General features: G+C 36.8%; 1 protein-coding gene across 3 annotated transcripts; it reads left to right on the plus strand.

Annotated features, from left to right (window-relative positions):
* Positions 1-288: 288 nt before the first annotated feature.
* On the plus strand, positions 289-25,569 carry LOC127834646 (serine/Arginine-related protein 53-like). 3 transcript variants are annotated; one of them, XM_052360662.1, is made up of 10 exons: positions 289-316; positions 1,852-1,939; positions 4,342-4,473; positions 7,289-7,378; positions 8,644-8,751; positions 11,662-11,698; positions 12,196-12,247; positions 13,169-13,311; positions 18,985-19,110; positions 24,827-25,569. In XM_052360662.1, the coding sequence occupies exons 1-10, from the start codon at positions 304-306 to the stop codon at positions 24,917-24,919; spliced, it is 882 nt and encodes a 293-aa protein (XP_052216622.1). In that variant the 5' UTR covers positions 289-303; the 3' UTR covers positions 24,920-25,569. The 3 variants fall into 3 exon arrangements, with proteins under 3 accessions (XP_052216622.1, XP_052216623.1, XP_052216624.1); XM_052360663.1 differs by having other exon boundaries at positions 1,852-1,930; positions 4,339-4,473; XM_052360664.1 differs by having other exon boundaries at positions 1,852-1,930.
* Positions 25,570-26,014: the final 445 nt, after the last annotated feature.

The following is a 26,014-nucleotide window of genomic DNA, read 5'->3' on the forward strand; positions in this document are numbered from 1 at the left end:
GCAGCATGTACAATGTCACATCAACCGCATGGAAAGTGTGGGTGTATTGATTTTTGGTATAAAAAACACATTATGTTTGGTGATTTACCCATGTTCAGTGGGTATATCCCCTCTTGATTTGACCTGTATTACATCAATTCTTTAAATTGTCACAGATGCCAAAATTCATTATATACTTTTGAAAAATAGCAAACTTTTATCATCAATATTTAATGGACAAGTGCTGGAATAAACAGGATTATCAAGAATAAATAGAGACAGGAAAAGTAGAAATGATGCAGTATTTGATAAAGTCAGATTGATATGGATGTACAGGGTAATTGAGAATTGTTTGATTTATTATTTGTATCTTTGCGCAAGTGTAAAAACAATTGCACCAAACAACATCCTTTGAATAAACAAATGTACAAAAAAAATAAGTATAATAGGGGGCAGCCCTCCCAAACCCTAAGCACTGGAAGAAGTCAAATATTTAATTTTTATGCCCCCGGTAGGGTGGCATATTGCAGTTGAACTGTCCGTCAATTAGTATGTCAGTCAGTCCGTCCGTCCGTAAAAAACTTTAAAATTGGCCATAACTTTTTAAATACATGTATCGAAGATAGCACCTTGATATTTGGCATGCATGTGTATCTCATGGAGCTGCACATTTTGAGTGGTAAAATTTCAAGGGTCTAGGGTCGAAAAAACAAAGTCAAGGGAAGTAATAAGCTTTAAATGGACATAGTTATCTGACCTGCCCACGTATATATTTTTGTTCAATAAATCAAAGCGGTGCAGTAGGCGGCATTGTGTTTCTGACAAACACATTGTGGTAAAAGGTCAAGGTCATCCTATACGGTCTACGGTAAAAAATACAGATTTAAGGGAAGTAATAAGCTTTAAAAAGGGAGAAAATTATTCAATATTGAACATAGCCACTTTATATATTTGGCATGCATGTGTATCTCATGGAGCTGCACATTTTGAGTGGTGAATCTACAGTCACGGTAGTGGCTCTTAATTATTTGCTACTAAAAATAGAGATTTGCTACAGACAATTATTTTCAAGGGAAGTAATTTATATAATTATAAATCTCATATTATATATTTCCTTACCAAGAATTGAAGTTCTTTTCTCAGTTACTGTACAGATTTATTATTTTGATTATTTATAGCCTAAATGATTGATTTTTCCAAGTTATTTTTAAATGACATTATTATAATTTCTTTGATGTTCATTACATACCTGTGGACTTATGTCCATTCCATAGATACATGATCAACTCTGGCTATGATCTCTTTTAAACCACAGGCCTTTGTTGTCAGTGATGTCTGTCATGGTCATAATTGACTGTGAGAACCCCCCCCCCCCCCCCCCCCCCCCCCGGTTGGATTGGACAAAATTCAAGGGAAGTAATAACCTTTAAAGGGAGATGATTTCTATTTTCTATACCTGCCAAATGATAAATAGAAATTTTATTTCAATGCGGCGCAGTAGGGGGCATTGTGTTTCTGACAAACACATCTCTTGTTAATGTACCTGTATATTTCTTCATGTCTAAAAATGGCTAGATATTGTTTTTGTTATGTTGTTTAAATACATTATTACAATGATTCTAGATTGGTTTTTTAAATAGCCAGTTTTGAATGCCTAAACTTTAAGTAACAAAATGTATACCAGTACATTAAAGCAACATGTTAAGTTAGAAGCCTTTTCCTGGCCAATTTGGGAAAATAACAAATTTTGTAAAGGGGAATAATTTGGTGCGAAAAGTCCACTTTGGGAAAAACTTATTTAATACAGCTCTTTATAATAATTCAAATTAGAAGAACAAGATCATATACATTTTACAATGTAACCTGTTTCAGGCAGACACAAAATGGGGCGACACTCATCAGATAGTGAGGAAGAAAAGAAGAAACACAAAAAGAAAAAGAAGAGATTAAGGTATACAACGTATGTTGTAAACTTCTTTCTTAAACAACAGGCTCCTTGTTTGTGAAAAGTTAAGAAAGATAATGATGAAGAAAATACATTTATTTTGTGGTACCATTAAGTAAAAACATGTGAAGCATACATGTATGAATATAAAGCGAAACTATATACTACGATGGTATTAAAAAAACTGAAAAAATTGTCATTTTCTCACTTTTCGTATTAGGAACTTTTTTTGCGTTAAAAGTCCACTTATTTGGAAAAAAGTAATTCAATATGAGTCTTAATAATACTTCAAATTATAAGCACAAAATAATGTTAATTAAAGTTGCGTACATTTATAAATACTAATCCTAAGACACTACTTTAATTTTTTTTCATTTGGGATTTTTAACCAGGTTTTCCGAAGGAAAAAACTGGTTATTAGATTGGCGAATGCGGGCGGGCTGGCTGGCTGGCTGGCTGGCGGGCTGGCTGGCTGGCTGGCGGGCTGGCAGGAATAAGCTTGTCCGGGCCATAACTATGTCGTTCATTGTCAGATTTTAAAATCATTTGGCGCATTTGTTCACCATCATTGGACGGTGTGTCGCGCGAAATAATTACGTCGATATCTCCAAGGTCAAGGTCACACTTTGAGTTCAAAGGTCAAAAATGGCCATAAATGAGCTTGTCCGAGCCATAACTATGTCGTTCATCGTCAGATTTTAAAATCATTTGGCACATTTGTTCACCATCATTGGACGGTGTGTCGCGCGAAATAATTACGTCGATATCTCCAAGGTCAAGGTCACACTTTGAGTTCAAAGGTCAAAAATGGCCATAAATGAGCTTGTCCTGGCCATAACTATGTCATTCATTGTGAGATTTTAAAATCATTTGGCACATTTGTTCACCATCATGGGACGGTGTGTCCCACGAAAGAATCACGTCAATATCTCCAATGTCAAGGTCGCCACGAGTTAAAATAGATTTTAAAAAAAAAAAAAACTTACAAAGGGGGTTAATTTTTTTTGGTCATTTCAAAAGTTCAGTTTGAGTTTTCTCCCTTTATCAGATTTTTTTTTCACAATGAAAACCTGGTTTTGTGACAATTTTGTCCCTTGTTGTTTGTCCCCTACCGGTGAAACCGGAGGGGACTTATGGTTTACGCTCTGTCTGTCTGTCGGTCCGTCCGTCCGTCACACTTTTCTGGATCCTGCGATAAAAAGTTCTTCATATTTTTTCATGAAACTTAAAACATGGATAGATGGCAATATGGAGATTATGCACGTCATTTCATTTTGTTCCTACGTCAATAATTCTGGTTGCTATGGCAACAAATGAAATTTAAAAAATCTGACAATGGTGGAATTTCAGTGGTAGGGGACCATATAGCTTGGCAGTGTCTTGTTATGCCCCCCTTCGAAGAAGAGGGGGTATATTGCTTTGCTCATGTCGGTCGGTCCGTCCGTCCGTCGGTGGTTGTCAGACGATAACTCAAGAATGCTTGGGCCTAGGATCATGAAACTTCATAGGTACATTGATCATGACTCGCAGATGACCCCTATTGATTTTGAGGTCACTAGGTCAAAGTTCAAGGTCACGGTGACCAGAAATAGTAAAATTGTTTTTGAATGATAACTCAAGAACGCATACGCCTAGGATCATGAAACTTCATGGGTAGATTGATCATGACTTGCAGATGACCCCTATTGATTTTGAGGTCACTAGGTCAAAGGTCAAGGTCACGGTGACCCGAAATAGTAAAATGGTTTCCGGATGATAACTCAAGAACGCTTTTGTCTAGGATCATGACACTTCATAGGTACATTGATCGTTACCCGCAGATGACCCCTATTGATTTTCAGGTCACTAGGTCAAAGGTCAAGGTCACAGTGACAAAAATAGTATTCACCCGAAATAGTAAAATGGTTTTCGGATGATAACTCAAGAACGCATACGCCTAGGATCATGAAACTTCATAGGTAGATTGATCATGACTTGCAGATGACCCCTATTGATTTTGAGGTCACAAGGTCAAAGGTCAAGGTCACAGTGACCTGAAATAGTAAAATGATTTTCGGATGATAACTCAAGAACGCTTTTGTCTAGGATCATGACACTTCATAGGTACATTGATCGTGACCCGCAGATGACCTCTATTGATTTTCAGGTCACTAGGTCAAAGGTCAAGGTCACAGTGACAAAAATCGTATTCACACAATGGCTGCCACTACAACGGACAGCCCATATGGGGGGCATGCATGTTTTACAAACAGCCCTTGTTTCATTTGGGATTTTTTTTAACATTTCCCTTTGGGAAGGGGTCCCTTTAACAGACTCATAGATAATCCAGTAAAAGACCTTGCTTTGTACATGTATGAACAGGTCTCTTAACAACCTATAATGTTTTTGAGCAATTCATTAACAACATTCCACAGTAGGGCCAGATCACGCAGTGCAAGTGTCGAAAGTCGTCATTCGTCAAAACATAACAAATCCAAGAAGAGGAAGAAACATCGCTCTCGGTCTGCAAGCAGTACCAGGTCAAACGACAGACATCGAACAAGGTCAAGGTAAGCACTCCTTTTTCTGGCCAATCTGAAAAAATGCAATATCGGGATTGAAATATTTTATTGCCTGAAAAGTCCACCAAATAGAGAAAAAACTATAATATAACTCTTTATGATAATTCAAATTTTAAGAGCAAAATCATATGCATTACAGAAATATACCTTGTTATATGTAATTGAAATAATATTGAGATTTATTTATCATAAGAAATTATGGAAAACAATAATTCAAAGTTCACTTCTGGAACGACCCCATAGATACAGCTGAACAAGGTTTGTTGATTGTTTGAAGACATTGTTTTTTAAGCCTTTTGATAATCTATGAGATAATTCAAGAAAATTATTTTCATTTATAAAAAATATATTTATCCAAAAATCACAATACATTGTTTAAGCTTTTTTTTAATCTTGACCAACGTTGACAAAAAGTTCATTCGAAGCCTTTATTTGGCCCAATTCCCAACAGAAAAAAAGTATGTTTTTTCAAATATGACTGCCATTCCCAACGAAAGGTTAAGAAAAAAAATGGTTTTGATAAATAAAATAAAATAATAGGGGCCTTTTCATAGATTTTGGCATTGTATTGAAGCTTTTTATTTAATGCTTTATAGTGATAAATGTGAACATTTGATATAAAAAGCTCAAGTAAAAAACAAGAATAAAATTAAAGAAATACAAAAAAATAACCTTCAACTGGGCTTGAACCATAAAGTCTATTGCTTAGACCACTCACCAATCAGCGCTCATACTATGACTATTGTAACAAAACTCTCCAAATTTTTAAATCGTTTTGCGTTGGAACACTTTATAATTTTCAGGTTTTTATAATGGAAAGATGATAATGATGGATATATTAAAGCACGGTAAATGTTCAGTATTACTGTTTTCTCACCAATATCATAAATACAACGAAAATGTGCCAATCCGAAACAATTTTTTATTCCCCCAGTTCGAATGATCGGAAGTATATTGTTTTTGGCCTGTCTGTCGGTCGGTCTGTCGGTTGGACGGTCCGTCTGTCCATCCGCCCGCCCGTCCGTCCGTCCTAAAACTTTATTCTTCATTAAAGTTTGGTTATAACTTTTTAAATATTGAAGATAGCAACTTAATATTTGGCATGCATGTGCATCTCACGAAGCTGCACATTTTGAGTGATGAAAAGTCAAGGTCAAGGTCATCCTTCAAGGTCAAAAGTCAAAAAATACAATCCAAGGGAAAAAATTAGCTTTAAAAGGGAGATAATTTCTAAGCCTGCCAAATGATATATTGAAATTTTATTTCAAAGCGGCGCAAGAGGGTGCATTGTGTTTCTGACAAACACATCTCTTGTTTTATTTTGTCAATTTACCAAAATGTGAAAAGGCTCCTTAAAATAAATTTTCTTATGCAGCTCTACAGGTTTAACCTTACTAAATATAATTTTTTTAAACTTATTCTCTTTTTATGCCCCCTTTCGAAGAAAAGGGGGCATATAGTGATCGGACTGTCCGTCCATCCGTCTGTACGTCTTTCCGTCACACTTTGCATTTAGGTTTTGAAAAATGCTCATACCTTCTATGTCCATTGAGATATAACCTTCATATTTGGTATGCATGTGTATATGGACAAGGCCTTTCCATACGCACACACTTTTTTTTCCCTGTGACCTTGACCTTGAACTTAGGGTCTGCGTTTAGGTTTCGAAATCTGCGTTTAGGTTTCGAAAAATGCTCATAACTTCTATATCCCTTGAGATATAACATTTATAGTTGGTATGCATGTGAACATGGACAAGGCCTTTCCATACGCACACAAATTTTGACCCCTCGGACCTTGACCTTGAACTTCGGGTCCTTGTTTAGGTTTCGAAAATCTGCGTTTAGGTTTAGAAAAAAGCTCATAACTTCTATCAAGCCTTTATAGGGGGCATAAGTCATGGTATGATGAGCTCTTGTTTAAGTATTTTTTAGCAAAACATAAAATACAGCAATTTCCCAATTGTAGTCTAAAAGCGCGATTTTTTCTTTCAAAGTGGTGAATAAAACACTGCATCGTTTTAAAGGCTTTTTTGTGAGCTTTACACAATCTGTTCAAGTTTTATGCTGATTGCTGCTAATTAGTATCTTAGGGTTGAAACTGAAGCCTTTAAAATTTGAATAGAGGTCTTATATTCAATTTGATTTTTAGAGGAATTAAAAAGTGTCAATATGCATATCTACGCAGTAAATGGAAAAGGCTTATTTGTGAGCTACATGTATTAGAATATTATATTCCTCAATAATACATATATTCATCTATCTTTCACTTCCAGTGACAATAACAGCTTTATTTAAAATAAAACTCGAGACTAAAAGTTTTCAAATCATGATATCATTTAATGCATATCAATTCTTTATTGTATAAGATTTATGAAAAGGAAGATATTATTAATAGCGTACGGAAAACAGGCCTTCAAACTACACAGATCAACCAGTAATTAGGTATAAATGACCCTTATTTTATTTCTCTAAGTGGACCGCAAGAAGACAGATCATTTTGAGTGTTTACTTTTCACACATCAAAAGTGACCGCCTAGTGACCGCCTAGTGACTGCCTAGTGACAGCCTAGTGACCGCCTAGTGACCGCCTAGTGACAGCCTAGTGACCGCCTAGTGACAGCTTTGCACAGGAGAAAAATGGCTTTCTGTGTGATACCACACCAGCAGAAAGTTTCATTGCTGAATAACCTGTGCAGACTACACAGGCTAATCTGGGACGACACTTGAAGCATATTAATATAAACACTGTTTTCCCCAAGGGAGACTCGTGTAAATGTCTTCTACTTGACGTTTCATTTCAGGAGCAGAGACAAGCATAGACGAAAGTCAAGATCCAACAGCAGAGGTCGTTATTCAAGGTCAAGGTCACACAGTAGGGACAGGAGAAGAAGGTATAAACTGTTTGATATCTGTGCTTAGTAAGCGCTGTTGCTTTATTGTGATATTGATTAGAAAAATTATTGTACACCTAAAATAGACCTGAAAGGGTTATTAACTCATGTATAACTAAAATTTTGAATATAGATATTTTGTGGATGTACATGTACAAACCCCTGACCCATACCCTTCCACCTACCTAAAAGGTTTATTTTGCAATAAAACAATGTTAAAATTTCTGTCTTAGCCATAACTTTGCCGTATTTGAATTTATTTATAATAACGGTAACTTTAAATATATAAATGCAAACTTTAATTCGATGAGGTTGCGCTTGTTATACTCCTCACAATATATCAAAGGTAAACATGTAATTAAGAGGTAAAAGGTTTATTTGGCAATAAAACAAGTTTTATTGTTTGTTTTAATTATATCATAGACTATTTCTAAAATTGTTCCAAAGTAATAAGCAAGGTGAGGAGCCATTTTTCTTACACAAACATTCTTAATGTATCTCAGAACAGCTCTTTCATCCCATGTGAGCAACCTAGAGCTTTTGGTCATCTTGTTTTAGCATACAGTTTCTACCAATTGAATGATTACTCTTTTCTTTATTTACAGCATGTTTTGTCAGGGCAAAGGGTATCCATAGTTGTTACAAGCACTAGTGTAATCCAGTGTTTTTCATGCCCCCGGTAGGGTGGCATATAGCGGTTGAACTGTCCGTCTGTCAGTCTGTGCGTCCATCGGAAAACATTAACATTGGCCATAACTTTTGCAATATTGAAGATAGCAACTTGATATGTTGCATGCATGTGTCTATCATGGTGCTGCACATTTTGAGTGATTAAAGGTCAAGGTCAACCTTTAAAGTCAAAAGTATTAAAAAATCAAAGTGGAGCAGTAGGGGGCATTGTGTTTCTGACAAACACATCTCTAGTTTTATATCAAAGTTGTCAAAGAAATTCAGCCCCATTCCCAGTCTTAGAAAGTATTTATTTGTCCAAAATGACTGTTTAAATTCCTAAACAAAGGCTTCCAAAAACAAACACAAAACTATTTTGTTGTTAAAATCAATTGCAACATTTAGTTATTTTCCCTATCAAGTTAAACCTTGGTTAATATAATATCGAAAAAAAAAATGCATTAACAATTTAAAAATATTTGCTAGCAATAAAAATGAACCCAATGTCCCTATTTTAAAAAACAACAACATGATTTTCCCCAATCGAAAGGGACTCCGTCTATTCATAAAATGCTGAAAATAACTTATTTATTTAGGTCAAGGTCACATGAGTCTCACTCAAGGTCATCCAGGAGGTCAAGGTCAAGGAGTCCTTCCAGCAAGAAGTCAAAATCAAGGAGGAGCAATAGATCAGAAGAAAGAGAGTACGTGTCCGGATGTTTTTGTATGCCCCCGGTAGGGTGGCATATAGCAGTTGAACTGTCGGTCAGTCAGTGTGTCAGTCTGTTCAAAAACTTTAACATTGGCAATAACTTTTGAATTCGAAGATAGAAAGTTTATATTTGGCATGCATGTGTATAACATGTAGCTGCACATTTTAAGTGGTGAAAGGTCAAGGTCATCCTTCAAGGTTAAAGGTAAAAAAAACAAATCCAAGGGAAGTAATAAGCTTTAAAGGAAGATCATTTCTATTTATCATTTGGCAGGTACAGATACTTTTTACAGGGGAAGTAATATTTTTATTTTAACACTTCAAAAAATATTACTTCCGGTGTAGAAATTATCTAAACCTGCCAAATGATTATTTTTTTAATAATAAATCAAAGCGGCGCAGTAGGGGACATAGTGTTTCTGACAAACACAACTCTTGTTTATTATTAAATCATGTTTAATTTAAATGAGCGGTGCTCTGTGAAAATGGGGTTTAATGCATGAGAGTGTAAAGTGTCGTCTCATATTACCACGAGCAGTCCGGGCAGGCTTATCATAGATGACGCTTTCCTGCTTTTATGATATTTCTGTTTAAGCTTAAGTCCAGTTTAGAGGGAAAGTGTCGCCCCTGATTAGCCTGTGCGGACTGCATTGGCTGGTCGGTGACATGTTACACACATGCATTGCATTGGCTGATTGGTGACAACACTTTACACACATGCATTGCATAGGCTGATTGGTGACAACACTTTACACACATGCATTGCATTGGCTGATTGGTGACAACACTTTACACACATGCATTGCATTGGCTGATTGGTGACAACACTTTACACACATGCATTGCATTGGCTGAATTGGTGACAACACTTTACACACATGCATTGCATAGGCTGATTGGTGACAACACTTTACACACATGCATTGCATAGGCTGATTGGTGACAACACTTTACACACATGCATTGCATAGGCTGATTGGTGACAACACTTTACACACATGCATTGCATTGGCTGATTGGTGACAACACTTTACACACATGCATTGCATTGGCTGATTGGTGACAACACTTTACACACATGCATTGCATTGGCTGATTGGTGACAACACTTTACACACATGCATTGCATAGGCTGATTGGTGACAACACTTTACACACATGCATTGCATTGGCTGATTGGTGACAACACTTTACACACATGCATTGCATAGGCTGATTGGTGACAACACTTTACACACATGCATTGCATTGGCTGATTGGTGACAACACTTTACACACATGCATTGCATTGGCTGATTGGTGACAACACTTTACACACATGCATTGCATAGGCTGAATGGTGACAACACTTTACACACATGCATTGCATAGGCTGATTGGTGACAACACTTTACACACATGCATTGCATTGGCTGATTGGTGACAACACTTTACACACATGCATTGCATAGGCTGATTGGTGACAACACTTTACACACATGCATTGCATAGGCTGATTGGTGACAACACTTTACACACATGCATTGCATAGGCTGATTGGTGACAACACTTTACACACATGCATTGCATTGGCTGATCGGTGAAAACACTTTACACACATGCATTGCATAGGCTGATTGGTGACAACACTTTACACACATGCATTGCATTGGCTGATTGGTGACAACACTTAACACACATGCATTGCATTGGCTGATTGGTGACAACACTTTACACACATGCATTGCATAGGCTGATTGGTGACAACACTTTACACACATGCATTGCATAGGCTGATTGGTGACAACACTTTACACACATGCATTGCATAGGCTGATTGGTGACAACACTTTACACACATGCATTGCATAGGCTGATCGGTGACAACACTTTACACACATGCATTGCATAGGCTGATCGGTGAAAACACTTTACACACATGCATTGCATAGGCTGATTGGTGACAACACTTTACACACATGCATTGCATTGGCTAATTGGTGACAACACTTAACACACATGCATTGCATTGGCTGATTGGTGACAACACTTTACACACATGCATTGCATTGGCTGATCGGTGACAACACTTTACACACATGCATTGCATAGGCTGATTGGTGACAACACTTTACACACATGCATTGCATTGGCTGATCGGTGACAACACTTTACACACATGCATTGCATAGGCTGATTGGTGACAACACTTTACACACATGCATTGCATTGGCTGATTGGTGACAACACTTTACACACATGCATTGCATTGGCTGATTGGTGACAACACTTTACACACATGCATTGCATAGGCTGATTGGTGACAACACTTTACACACATGCATTGCATTGGCTGATTGGTGACAACACTTTACACACATGCATTGCATTGGCTGATTGGTGACAACACTTTACACACATGCATTGCATAGGCTGATTGGTGACAACACTTTACACACATGCATTGCATAGGCTGATTGGTGACAACACTTTACACACATGCATTGAGCCCAGTTTTCCCAGAGAGCAGCTCAATTACATTGTTTCAAGACTAGATATGTGTTGGTATATACAATAAAAAGAAGAAAAACAGGTTCAACAAGTTGATAATCCTCATTTGCAGGTGTTGTGTAATCAATGGGCCTGTATTTCTGGACTGGACATGGAGACGTGAAGAATTGACTGATTTTACTATATGATTACTTATCACAAGCAAGAGCATTATCTTAAAAGACAAGTCGGTCTGAAGTAAAATGAATAAAATTAGCCACCTCTGATATAAAAGCATTTAACATTTTAGAAAATTGAAGAACAGACTTGTACATTAACACTTCATAGTAACTGTTTTAAGTGATTAAACTCTCATTTAAAATATTTAACTGTGTGGGCCTAGAATTTAGCATGTTCCTACATCTGTTTTCAGAGATCCATGCTTAAACATTCCAGGATTTGCTGACATGGTATGTGTCCTATATTATTGTCTCTTTGCCAACCGTGGTCTTTTATGGTATTTGTCCTATATGGTACAATTGTCTCTAAAGCAAATGGAGGTGTTTTAACGGTTGTATTGACAAGTATAAAAAGTGTTAACCCATAAAATTTTGCAATTGACTGCGCAAGGGTTTATTAACCCATTCATGCCTAGCGTCCTGAAAAAAGGACATTGCAAACAGCGTAAACCCAGATGAGACGCCACATAATGCGGCGTCTCATCTGGGTCTGCGCTGTTTGCTGAAAAGGAATTACTGTATGAAATATTCTAAATATAGAAATAAGTATACTAGACATCCCTAATTTTGGAAATAAATTGATCCAACTTAGAAGGATGGGAGAGTCCACTAGGCATAAATGGGTTAAAAGAAGCATTTTGTTTACAGCAGTTGATTGCATTATGTTACAGTTGTGTGTTGCTGTTAATTGCATTATGTAACGGTTGTGTGTTGCTGTTTTTTGCTAGGCTCCTTCAGAGCAGGCCAAAATCAGGATGAACATGGCTCTAAAAGCAGCAGGTTAGATAATAGTTCAGTCTTTTAGTGTGTTTTAGTAAGCACTCCATATCAACCTATCTTTGAATTTTAATTTAGTGATTTTTTATGCCCCCGGTAGGGTGGAATATAGCAGTTGAACTGTCCATCAGTCAGTATGTTAGTCTGTCCTTCTGTCCGGGAAAAAAACTAACGTTTGCCTTAACTTTAGCAATATTGAAGATAGCCACTTGATATTTGGCATGCATGTGTATCTCATGAAGCTGCACATTTTGAGTGGTGGAAGTTCAAGGTCAAGGGTAATTTTTTTTAATTATTTCAAAGCAGCGCAGTAGAGGGCATTGTGTTTCTGACAAACACATCTCTTGTTTTTATGCCCATGGTAGGGTGACATATAGCAGTTGAACTTCCATCAGTCAGTCTGTCCGTCCGTCCGGAAAAAAACCTTTAACGTTGGCCATAACTTTTGCAATATTGAAGACAGCAACTTAATATTTTGCATGCACGTGAATCTTATGAAGCAGCACATTTTGAGTGTTGGAAGTTCAAGGTCAAGATCATCCTTCAAGGTCAAAGGTCAAACAAAATAATATTTCAAAGCGGCGCAGTAATGGGCATTGTGTTTCTGACAAACAAATCTCTTGTTTCCCTGAACATGATATTCGGCTTTCATTAGAATTCAAAGAAGAATTAACATGACAGTAAAAGGAGGAGCCCAAATATGTTATAAAAAATTAGGCAAAACAGCATTTTAAATAAGTTACACAATCTATAAATGTCTCAATGCATGTTGGTTTAAGTGTTGTCCCAGATAAGCCTGTGCAGTTTGCACGGGAAGATCAGGGACAACACTTTCGGTCATAACTAGATTTATGTTAAAAAGAGACTACTTTTCAATGAAAACTGTTCAGAGTAGCCTCCCTTCAACCAGTCTCTCTATTCCAGCTGCGGCGGATGAAAAGATCAAGGGTGACAACTCTAGTAAGTCTGGAATGTCGAGCATGAAAGAGTCGCTGGCCTTCTCCCAGGCTGTACAAGACATTGAGAGTGGCGGATTCTCTGCAGGCGTGTTCAAGTCTACCAGAAATGTAAGGATTCACTGGCTAGTTCAAGTCTACAAGAAATGTAAGGGTTCACTGGCTAGTTCAAGTATACCAGAAATGTAAGGATTCACTGGCTAGTTCAAGTCTACAAGAAATGTAAGGGTTCACTGGCTAGTTCAAGTCTACCAGAAATGTAAGGATTCACTGGCTAGTTCAAGTCTACCAGAAATGTAAGGGTTCACAGGCTAGTTCAAGTCTACCAGAAATGTAAGGGTCAACTGGCTAGTTCAAGTCTACCAGAAATGTAAGGGTCCACTGGCTAGTTCAAGTCTACCAGAAATGTAAGGGTCCACTGGCTAGTTCAAGTCTACCAGAAATGTAAGGTTCCACTGGCTAGTTCAAGTCTTCCAGAAATGTAAGGGTCCACTGGCTAGTTCAAGTCTACCAGAAATGTAAGGGTTCACTGGCTAGTTCAAGTCTACCAGAAATGTAAGGGTTCACAGGCTAGTTCAAGTCTACCAGAAATGTAAGGGTTCACAGGCTAGTTCAAGTCTAGCAAAAATGTAAGGGTTCACAGGCTAGTTCAAGTATACCAGAAATGTAAGGGTTCACAGGCTAGTTCAAGTCTACCAGAAATGTAAGGGTTCACAGGCTAGTTCAAGTCTACCAGAAATGTAAGGGTTCACAGGCTAGTTCAAGTCTAGCAAAAATGTAAGGGTTCACTGGCTAGTTCAAGTCTACCAGAAATGTAAGGGTTCACTGGCTAGTTCAAGTCTACCAGAAATGTAAGGGTCCACTGGCTAGTTCAAGTCTAACAGAAATGTAAGGGTTCACTGGCTAGTTCAAGTCTACCAGAAATGTAAGGGTTCACTGGCTAGTTCAAGTCTTCCAGAAATGTAAGGGTTCACAGGCTAGTTCAAGTCTACCAGAAATGTAAGGGTTCACTGGCTAGTTCAAGTCTACCAGAAATGTAAGGGTTCACAGGCTAGTTAAAGTCTACCAGAAATGTTGGTGTTCACAGGCTAGTTCAAGTCTACCAGAAATGTAAGGGTTCACTGGCTAGTTCAAGTCTACCAGAAATGTAGGTGTTCACAGGCTAGTTCAAGTCTACCAGAAATGTAAGGGTTCACAGGCTAGTTCAAGTCTACCAGAAATGTAAGGGTTCACAGGCTAGTTCAAGTCTACCAGAAATGTAAGGGTTCACTGGCTAGTTCAAGTCTACCAGAAATGTTGGTGTTCACTGGCTAGTTCAAGTCTACCAGAAATGTAAGGGTTCACAGGCTAGTTCAAGTCTACCAGAAATGTAGGTGTTCACAGGCTAGTTCAAGTCTACCAGAAATGTAAGGGTTCACAGGCTAGTTCAAGTCTTACCAGAAATGTAAGGGTCCACTGGCTAGTTCAAGTCTTCCAGAAATGTAAGGGTTCACTGGCTAGTTCAAGTCTACCAGAAATGTAAGGGTTCACTGGCTAGTTCAAATCAACCAGAAATGTAAGGGTTCACAGGCTAGTTAAAGTCTTCCAGAAATGTAAGGGTTCACTGGCTAGTTCAAGTCTACCAGAAATGTAAGGGTTCACAGGCTAGTTCAAGTATACCAGAAATGTAAGGGTTCACTGGCTAGTTCAAGTCTACCAGAAATGTAAGGGTTCACTGGCTAGTTCAAGTCTACCAGAAATGTAAGGGTTCACTGGCTAGTTCAAGTCTACCAGAAATGTAAGGGTTCACAGGCTAGTTCAAGTCTAGCAGATATGTAAGGGTTCACAGGCTAGTTCAAGTCTTGTTGAAATGTAAGGGTTCACAGGCTAGTTTAAGTCTAGCAGTTTTGTACATGTTCCCAGGATTGTTCAAGTCTAACAGAAATGCAAGTGTTCACAGGCTAGGGCAAGTCAACCAGAAATGTAAGGGTTAACAGGCTATTTCAAGTTTAGATGATATGTATGTGTTCCCAGGCTAGTACGAATAAAGCAGAAATGTGTTTTCTGGCTAGATCAAATCCAGCTGGAATATACGTGTTCACAGGCTAGTTCAAGTCTAGCAGAAATGTATGTGTTCACGAGCTAGTTTAAGTCAACCAGAAATGTATTTGTTAACAAACAAGTTTAAGCCTAGCAGAAATTATTTAAATGTTCAAAGGCTTGATCAACTCAAGCAGAAATGTACGTGTTCACAGGCTAGTTCAAGTTGAGCCGAAATGTATGTTTTTACAGGCTAGTTTAAGTCAACCAGAAATGTACGTGTTAAGGGCCTGGTTGCCCAAAACTTTAATGCTTAGTTAAGCTAAAAGCTGTTAATTTTGTAATCAAACTATATTTGTTTTTCTTAATTGTTTACCCTTTGAAACATGTGTTGATTTTTAACAAATTTGTTTGATTAAAAAAATTGAAAATATTTGATAATATTGCTTACAAAATTTAATTTATTTCTTCTGAAGTAAATAAACTGGTTCCTTAACTGGTTGTTAAAGATTATTGCAACTGGACCTAATGAGGATATGACATGAAACAAATTCTGTATTTTTGTTGTGTAGAGATTGTGCCCTTTTATGGAATAAGATTTTCTTATTTTAAATGAGCTGCACACTGAGAAGATGGTGTTTAATTCACATGTGTAAAGTGCTGTCCCAGATTAGCCTGTGCAGTTTGCAATGGTTAATCAGGGACAAAACTTTCTGCTTAAACTGGATTTTTTTTCTTAAACGAAAAAAGTCAATAACAGTGTGTCTTTTTCTGATAAAACTGGGCATAATGCATGTGCGTAAAGTGTCGTCGCAGATTAGCCTGTGCAGTCCGCACAGGCTAATCAGGGACGATACTTTACGCCTTAACTTGATTTTCGGGAAGGAGGGACTTCCTTGAAACTAAAAAAAACATACAAGCAGAAAGTGTCGTCCCTGATTAGCCTGTGCGGACTGCACAGGCTAATCTGGGACGACACTTAACGCACATGAACTAAGCCCAGTTTTCTCAGAACAAGACACAGTGGAAAGTGTCATCCCTGATCACCATTTGCGGACTGCACAGCCTGATATGGGACGACACTTTACGCACATCCATTCGGCAACGTTTCATAGAGCGTTGCCCAAATTCTTAAAATATTAAAGCATATACTTTTTCATCAATTTCATGCTCCAGTTGTATTTGCCATCTGCATAGGCTGTTATCAGGGTGAAAGTAATTTTTGAAATGTAATTTTAATGGAGAAAAATGTGATAAGAACATATTGTTCTAAAGAAAAATGTGAGAAACTGGACCCTGTATGTAAATATGGTTTTTCAGGACAAGCGTGTTGATGGAGGCTCACAAAAGTATCTTAATCATTTCGCCTGCTGAATGTTATAAGTCATGTAACTGACATTTGTATACATTTTTTACTTTGATACCATTTTTGTGTTTATTAAGGTGACATACATCAACTGTTAAAATATTAAGTCAACCTTTTTGGTAAAAATAATGTTTTTATCAAATTTTCTAAATTGACATTACAAACAAATGTCATTTTCTGAATGTAAAAAGTAGCGTAACTGATATTTTGTTAAATTTTCAGGAGAAGCAAAAAAATGTTTTATTAAAATAATAAACATTTTTCCGTATTCAAATTTTCTGATAAGTATTATAATAACACTTGAAAAACGAAACAAAACTCCAAATTGATATGTCTTTTTTTGAAAAACAATAAAAAAATTCAGAAAGGAGCAGTTACCATAATTTCAACACTGAAATATTTTTATCGCAAAAAATAACGTAAGTGCTCTTACTGTATTTTGAAAAATGTCTGAAAATATGCATTCCTGAACAATTCACAAAATGTCAGTTACCCTAGTTATTACATTCAGTAGACAATTTAAATGAATGATTAATGGATGATTGATAGATAATTGATTAAAATACTCAAGCCTATAGAATAGGTAGCACAGGCCAATCAGGGCGACTCTTTCCGCTTTTATGGAATTTTTTGTTTAAATGTGGTCTCTTCTAAATAGTACTGCAGGAGCTTATAGATCTGGGGCCGTATTCCAGTAGCTTCTTAAGTTAAAAAATAACTTAAGTTTAAATATTGCGCAATATTTTTTCTTATCTCTGCCATTTTTTCTTTAAACATAAGACTTCACTTAAGTTAAATTCTGGTAGCTCAATAAACTTAATAAATTTCTTAACGCTGTGTATTTTTTCTCATATATTAAAAATTAAGTTAACTTCCTTTAACTCTTAAAGGAATTTCTTAAAGAGAAATACTAAGCGTCTCCTGTATTGTTATTGACGTTTCAAATTTAACTTAAGAAATTTATTGAAGAAATTTCCTAACTTAAGTGAAAACTTAAGAAGCTACTGGAATACGGCCCCTGAGACCATACTTTACCTTGCAGTTAACCCATTCTCAGAGCATGGCTCTAAATCTTATTTTTAACCCTTTGCATGCTGGGAAATTAGTCGTCTGCTAAAATGTCGTCTGTTGAATTTCTAAAATTAGCATTTTTGTTCTATTTTTTTTCAAAGAATACTATCAGAATAGCAAACAGTTTGGATCCAGATGAGACGCCACGTTCTGTGGCGTCTCATCTGGATCCAAACTGTTTGCAAAGGCCTTCAAAATTCGATTCCCGCACTGAAAGAGTTAATCATTCTTATGCTTTAACATTTATTCCACTTAGAAGCTAAGTGAAAATGGCTATGTGTAACGGCTAGTAACTCGCAGTCTGTTCAGGTTCTATGCTCTTTGCTGCTCATCCGTATCTAAGGGATGGAAATGAAGTCTTTAAAACTTTAATCTAGTATGAAAGGTCTTTAAATAAAATTAATTTTTGAGGGACAACAAAGGCGTGAAAATACGTATCTAAGTGGTAAACGGTTAACTAAGTGGATGATTCTGAAGACAGTGTAAGAATAAGGGCTCTGTTTGTAATGATTGTTTTGAGGAAAACCACGAGAAACAAAGGTCTGTTGCAGTTTTAACACAATGATTTTCATGCATCGATTTAGTGATTTCTGGTCATAATTATGAAAACAAATTGATGAATCATCCCCTATATTTACATGTAATACTGGTTTGCAACCCCTATATGTTAATGTAATACTGGTTTGCAACCCCTATATGTACATGTAATATTGGTTTGCAACCCATATATGTACATGTAATACTGGTTTTCAAGCCCTATATGTACATGTTATACTGGTTTGCAACCCCTTTATGTACATGTAATACTGGTTTGCAACCTCCACATGTACATGTTATACTGGTTTGCAACCCCTATATATGCATGTGATACTGGTTTGCAAGCCCTATATGTATGTTTAATACTAGTTTGCAACCTCTATATGTACATGTTATACTGGTGTGCAACCCCTGTATGTCCATGTTATACTGGTTTGCAACCTCTATATGTGCATGTAATACTGGTATGAAAGCCTTATATGTACATGTTATACTGGTTTGAAAGCAGCCCTATATGTACATGTTATACTGGTTTGCAACCTCTCTGAACATGTTATACTGGTTTGCAACCCCTATATGAACATGCAATACTGGTTTGCAACCCCTATATGTACATGTTATACTGGTTTGAAAGCCCTATATTTACATGTTATACTGGTTTGCAACCTCTCTGAACATGTTATACTGGTTTGCAACCCCTATATTAACATGTAATACTGGTTTGCAACCCCTATATGAACATGTTATACTGGTTTGCAACCCCTATATGTACATGTAATACTGGTTTTCAGGAGAAGCGTGATGACAGCAATTCTCGAGATGAGTTCCTGTTTGGCACGGCAGGCGAGCTGAGACTTGATGGTAACAGGAAGGCAGTCATAGTAGACGTGGATAGGGAGGAACTGGCCCACCCCAGTGTAGGTCATAGGTTACTATTCAATTAGCCAATGACTACAAATTGTCCCTGTGTGTATTTCAAAGTTTACAAGGTTCTTTCGGGCCAGACACCGCATTCTGTGAAGACACTGATAGTGTCTGAGCACTCCTACCTAATTTGCTTACTACACTCAGTTGGGACAAATTTAGCTGCAATTTCTCAGCTATTAAGTTTGTATTTAAAGTTATTCAATTTTTATGCACCCGAAGGTGGACATATAGTGATTGCACCGTCCATCTGTCTGTCTGTCACATTTTTTTGAAAAATGCTCACAACTTCTATGTCGCTTCAGATGTAACCTTCATATTTGGTATGCATGTGTATATAAACAAGGCCTTTCCATACGCACTTACATTTTTTCCCCTTTCACCTTGACCTTCAACTTGGGGTCCGTGTTTAGGTTTCGAAATATGCATTTAGGTTTCAAAAATGCTCATAACTTCTATGTCGCTTCAGATGTAACCTTCATATTTGGTATGCATGTGTAAAGGGACAAGGCCTTTCCATACTTACCCACATTTTTACCCCTTTCACCTTGACCTTCATCTTAGGTTCGCATTTAAGTTTCATAATATGCGTGTAGGTTTCAAAAAAACGTTGTTCGGGGGCATACGTCATTCTATGGTGACAGCTCTTGTTGTATTGTGTTTTGCTGTGGTTGAAACCAGCGTGCCTGGAGCAAACCCACCTGTCCGGTATGATGTCTACAAATTTATTTATTTGACATAAAACAATTCTATTGGGCTACAACTTCTCCTTTATGATTAGCCATAAAATAACCAAAAGAAGTAGAATTTTGGCAAAAGTGAGTCAACTTTGTTTTGGTTGTGGGTGTTCAAAATGATTGGGAAAAAATGTGAAAGTAAAAATAGTGACTGTGTGCTGGTATTTTGTCACATACTGTAGTAATTATTTAGCATAATGAGGTCAGGTAAAGATAATCCAGTTGATTATGGACAGGGGAGTAGCATTGAAGATGATGTTTTTGTTTTTTATGATGATGAAGAAGATGATAGCATTGATGGTTAAGTTTTGTGTTTAGGTCCACTTTATTCCTTAAGTATCAAAGCTATTGCTTTTATACTTGCAACACTTACTTACTATAATAATGGGACTGTGCAGGCAAAGTTTTATGTTACTCTGACTGGCATTTTGACAGAACTATGGCCCCTTTTATACTTAGATAATTGAACATTTGGTTAAGTTGTGTGTGTTGGTCAATTTTACTCCTAAAGTATCATAGCTATAATTGCTTTCAAACTTGGAACACTCGCTAACTATCATAAGGGGACTGTACACGAAAAGTTGCATAACTCTTGTTGGCATTTTAATGGAATTATAGTCGCCGCTTCGTCTCTCTGTCCGTGTGTCCGTCCTTGCACAATTTTTGTCCGGGCTATTTCTCAGCAACGTATGACCGGAATTCAATGAAACTTTATGGGAAGCTTCACTACCAAGAGGAGATGTGCATATTATCAGCGGGTTCTGGTCGGATCATTTTTCACAGAGTTATGGCCCTTTGAAATTTTCTATAAAAAGTTATTGTTCCCCCAACTGCTGTGCCCTCAAGACGTTTCCTTTTATCTGAATATATAGTGCAATATTGTGACAAAAAAACAACTTTGGGGAGCATCACCCATCTCTGACGGTTTCTTGTTTGACTTAGTCACTTTATATATTTTGTAACATTTTGTGTAAAGATCCACTTTACTTCGAAAGAATCAAGGCTATTGCTTTCAAACTTCAAAAGCAGTTTTTATTATCATGAGGGTAGTGTACCTGGCAAATTGAATTTGACCTTGACCTTTGAATGACCTTGACTCAAGGTCAAATTAATAAATTTTGCTTAAATTGCCATAACTTCTTTATTTATTATCAGATTTGATTCATACTTTGACAAAACAACACTTACCTGACATACCACAATGGACTCCACCCAAACCATCCCTCACGCTCCAACCCAGAATCCCCCCCCCCAAAAAAAAAATACAAAAAAAAATCCTTTTTTTTCTTATTTTTGATGACCTCCCCCTCTACATTATACCCCCCTCTCCACCCCTACCCATCCCAACCCCATTTTTTTTTAAACATGGTTAAAAAACAACATATATTTATTTGTTTATTTTTGAAGGACCATCCCACCCAAGCTATTGCTATCAAACTTGTATTAAATCTTATTACTTTGTTTTATGTCTACAAATTTTCAATATTTTGTGGAAAATATATCTGAACACAGAATCGTCTATAAAGTATAACTTCTTTAAAGCATAAGCTATCAATATGCTTTAATTATGGTCCTCTTCCACTTAGAATATGACTATATTACCTTGACCTTATTGAATATGAATAATTTCCCCATGATGGCTTACGTTATACTTTCGAGCACTCGAATAGTATAGCGCTGTCTTCTGACAGCTCTTGTTTTTATGATTATTTTATGATTAAAATAAATAATATTGATGCTCATCATCTCCAAGATTATTTGTAAATAAAGATTTAAAAACATATGTGTTATTATGCCCCCCTTCCATTAATAGGGGGTATATTGTTTTGCTGGATGTCGGTCGGTCTGTCGGTTGACCAGTTTTATCCGATTAATGACTTATCAACATATTAAGCAATTGGCTTGGTACTTCACATGTGAAGTTGGCAGAAGATGAGCCTTATTGAAATTGGGGTCACTAGGTCAAAGTTCACTGTCACAATTAGGGTGAAAATTGTTTCTGATCAGTGTCCGACAAATTTCTTATTTTTCAGGTAGCCATAAAATTTTCCTACAAAATGATAAGAGGCAGGTTTTCATCTTTATTTTATTTCTTCATTTACATATACATAATATGTATACATACATATACATAATACTGCAAGTAGTCTGATGTACACAGTCAATATCGTAAATCAATGTTACAGGCACCGTGTACTTAAATGTAAATGTACCAAAGAAAATCATATACTACATGTAGATATAACATGTATGTGCACATGTATGTGTACCTAAATTCGGACAGCACGTTAAGTTGGAAACGTAAATAAAGCGTTTAGATGATCACTTCGATTGACTCGTATGATGTTAATTAATTGCCCTCTTTAACAACAAATACAGAGTTTCAAGAAATCAAGAGTATTAAATCATTTATTTACTTGTGTCCGACTTTAAGTACTGTCCGAATTTACTTATTGCATCCGTTTGTTACGACACTTGTGTGCAGTCACTATACAATACATTTCAATAATGAAGGAACTGATACAGCGTAACGGCAACGATACAGCGTGTTTACATTATATTTTATTAAGAGGAAATGTCAATGCCAAATAATTCGCGAGATAACCCGGTACTTTAGTTGAAATTCACAACGATACTTTTAATGGAAATTAAATGATCTCAATGTTGTACCCGCTACGAAATTTTTATTTACAAATAAATACACTAACGCCAATCTTCGCGCGCTTTTTATCTGGACAAAAAAATTCATTTATTAAATGTAGAATTTTGTAACCTAAAATGGCTGTACACAACGCGTGCAAACCGTGGCAGGTTTTACGCATGTTGCAATACAACGGTCCTGATTGGGAGCTTATTTCATCATATCTTTAAATAGATCCATATGCCGAAATTCATTTGACACTTTAGAAAATTTCAAACGTTTTTGTTTATGACTCTTATCGTCTATATTACCCACCCATAATTTGGTTTTAAAAATATATATCGGGCGTATATGGGATTATTGTTTAAGAGTCGATTAATCAAATTATTAATTGACGATGCAAACTAATTAGCAGGTTTTAACCGCGTTCACACCGTTGTTATTAATATTCATTTTCGGCTTCGTTACCGTTTTGAAGAATCCGCTATTGTTTTGATTTATTTAATGCTCGGCGTCCTTGGATATTTAACGACATCAAAAACTTTGTTGATATTACTCATTGTTGCGGTTAACAAAGAAATGATGTCGCATCATGTGCGCCAACTATCCAACCGGCTCTCATTACATTATTAGCAGACGACAAATGTTGATTCTGATTGGATGATTAAAATACACTGTTACTGTTTACGACATTACCGCAAGTGATCGGTGACTGATTAGATAATTGATTGCACTTTGTTATCGGCTTATAAGCAATACACAGTGTACAAACAAGTGGTCAGCGTGTTTATTCTACGTATGTCTGCCAATAAACCGGGCTACCGCTCTTATAGATTTATAGTAGCCCGGCGGGCGTCAGCTGGAAAATTTCAGTAGCCCGACGAAAAATTTCGGTAGCCCCCGGGCTCCGGGCAATGGATTTGTCGGACACTGCTGATCAATAACTTGTAAACAAATTGACCGATTGGATTGAAGTTCATGTGTGCATTGCCTTTGACAGTAGATAACCCAAATTGAAAATGGGGTTACTTGGTAAAAGTTCACGGTCACTGGGGCAATAAGTGTGGAAATTATGAAACATTATGATGTTGTTATTGTAGCTATTCCTGAATCCTACGCATAGAAATGAAACATTATGATGTTTTTATTGTAGTGATTCTGGAATCCTTCGTGTTTTACTATTAAAGGTTATCATGCTGAACAAACATGATACAAAATTAAGTACTGCTTTTACAATTAGCAGCTTAGATACCTCTCTAGCTTTTCACATTAACACACGTGCTTAAAGCCCTGTTTTCCTAGAGTAAGTGCTTTAAGCCCTGTTTTCCTTGAGTGAGTGCTTTAAGCCCTGTTTTCCTAGAGTGAGTGCTTTAAGCCCTGTTTTCCTAGAGTGAGTGCTTAAAACCCTGTTTTCCTAAAGTGAGTGCTTAAAGCCCTGTTTTCCTAGAAAGTGCTTTAAGCCCTGTTTTCCTAGAAAGTGCTTTAAGCCCTGTTTTCCTAGAAAGTGCTTTAAGCCCTGTTTTCCTATAAAGTGCTTTAAGCCCTGTTTTCCTATAAAGTGCTTTAAGACCTGTTTTCCTAGAAAGTGCTTTAAGCCCTGTGTTCCTAGAAAGTGCTTTAAGCCCTGTTTTCCTAGAAAGACTTTAAGTGCTTTAAGCCCTGTTTTCCTAGAAAGTTATTTAAGCACTGTTTTCCTAGAAAGTGCTTTAAGCCCTGTTTTTCCAGAGTGAGGCTCATAATTAATTTCAACACAATTTCAATCCATGTTTGTCACATGTAACAGTCATACAAATCGGCATGGTAAGATTTCAAATCATTCTCTAACATCTTGTTGAAACGAGTTCATGTTACATGCCCCTGCAAAGACCTTGTTGAACCTTTTCCCACTCAGAAGCATAGTGAAAATGGCCTGTGAGTAACTCGCAGTCTGTTCCGGTTTTATGCTGTTTGCTGCTCATAAGTATCCTAGGATTGGAACTGACACCTTTAAAACTTTGATCTAGTAAGAAAGGCCTTTAAATACATATAACTTTCCAAGGGACTACAAATGAGTCCAAATACATATCTAAGTGGTAAAGATTTAATTGATGAAATAAAAGATTTAAGTGGACGATTCTTATCTGGTTTTATGATGTTTGCTCTCATCAGTATCTAAGGATTGGAAATGAAGCCTTCAAAACTTGAATCTAGTACGAAAAGGATTTTAATTAAATTCAACTTTCTAAGGGACTACACATATGTCAAAATACGTTTCTAAGTGGTAAAGGGTTAAGCATGAACAAATAACATTTTCTAGACCTTACTTAACACTTCGTTTTAATTACTTGACAGCTCTACTCGGATCCTGAGGAGAAGCTCGACAAATGGATTCACCGACTCACTCAGTTACGACGGAAGAAACTGGAAGGGGAGGCGCTATATTGACTAGACTTTGCAGGGAGGCTGTCAATGAGCCATTGATATCCCAGTTACCTGCCGACAACATATGGATGATGGTGTGGATTTTGTTGAGTTAATGGCTTTTACTAATGTACATTGGTCAAAGCACATGTTGTCAGTCGGTAATTTGTATGTAACAAACCTGCAGGTATAGGAATTCATTGTTTTTAGCATCATATTTTGCAAATAAATTGACGCTGTTGAGGAATTCTTATTTTCCAAAATTGTCATCAAATAGATGAAAATAATCCAATGGCGCCGCGTTATGAGAAAAGAGGGTTAAATGCATGTGTGTAAGGTGTTGTCACTGATTAGCCTGTGTAAACTGCACAGGCTTATCTATGATGACACTTTAAGCACATCCATAAGCACTGTTTACCCAGTGGGCAAATCTTAATATGCCATTGACCTGTGGACAGGTTGTTTTGTGTTAATGGAATTTACTTATGTGACTTTATGTAGTATTGTTATGTACATGATTTAAATCTTGTCACGTTATCAACAAGCCATTCTTAGACTCAAGAATAAAAACTAGTCTTACACTCAATCTAAACACCTCATGGTTTGCAAATATACATGCTTAAATTATACCATTAACAAATTGTTATAAATGAAAAATAAATTAATGAAAAGTGTTAGACGTGATTTTCATATAGTTTTAGTACATAACATTTTTATGCTCCCCCAAAATTTATTTTTGGGAGAGCATATAGTTGCCGCTTCGTCTGTCCATGTGTGCGTCTGTCTGTCCGTCAGTGCACAATTTTTGTCCGGGCTATTTCTCAGCAACTAATGACTGGAATTCAAAGACTTTATGGGAAGCTTCACTACCAAGAGGAGATGTGCATATTATCAGCGGGTTGTGGTCGGATGATTTTTCACAGAGTTATGGCCCTTTGAAATTTTTGAATTTTTCCATTAACTGTACATATAGTGCAATTCTTGTCCGGGCTATTTCTCAGCAACTAATGACTGGAATTCAAAGACTTTATGGGAAGCTTCACTACCAAGAGGAGATATGCATATTATCAGCGGGCTCTGATCGGATGATTTTTCACAGAGTTATGGCCCTTTGAAATT

The sequence above is a fragment of the Dreissena polymorpha genome, chromosome 6, assembly GCF_020536995.1.
Source record: "Dreissena polymorpha isolate Duluth1 chromosome 6, UMN_Dpol_1.0, whole genome shotgun sequence".
Lineage (NCBI taxonomy): Eukaryota > Metazoa > Mollusca > Bivalvia > Myida > Dreissenidae > Dreissena > Dreissena polymorpha.

Coding starts and splice junctions, on each gene's coding strand:
- LOC127834646 (XM_052360662.1), top strand. Junction 7,379..8,643: donor AGTAGGGACAGGAGAAGAAG/GTATAAACTGTT, acceptor TTATTTATTTAG/GTCAAGGTCACATGAGTCTC. Junction 11,699..12,195: donor TTCCAGGATTTGCTGACATG/GTATGTGTCCTA, acceptor GTTTTTTGCTAG/GCTCCTTCAGAGCAGGCCAA.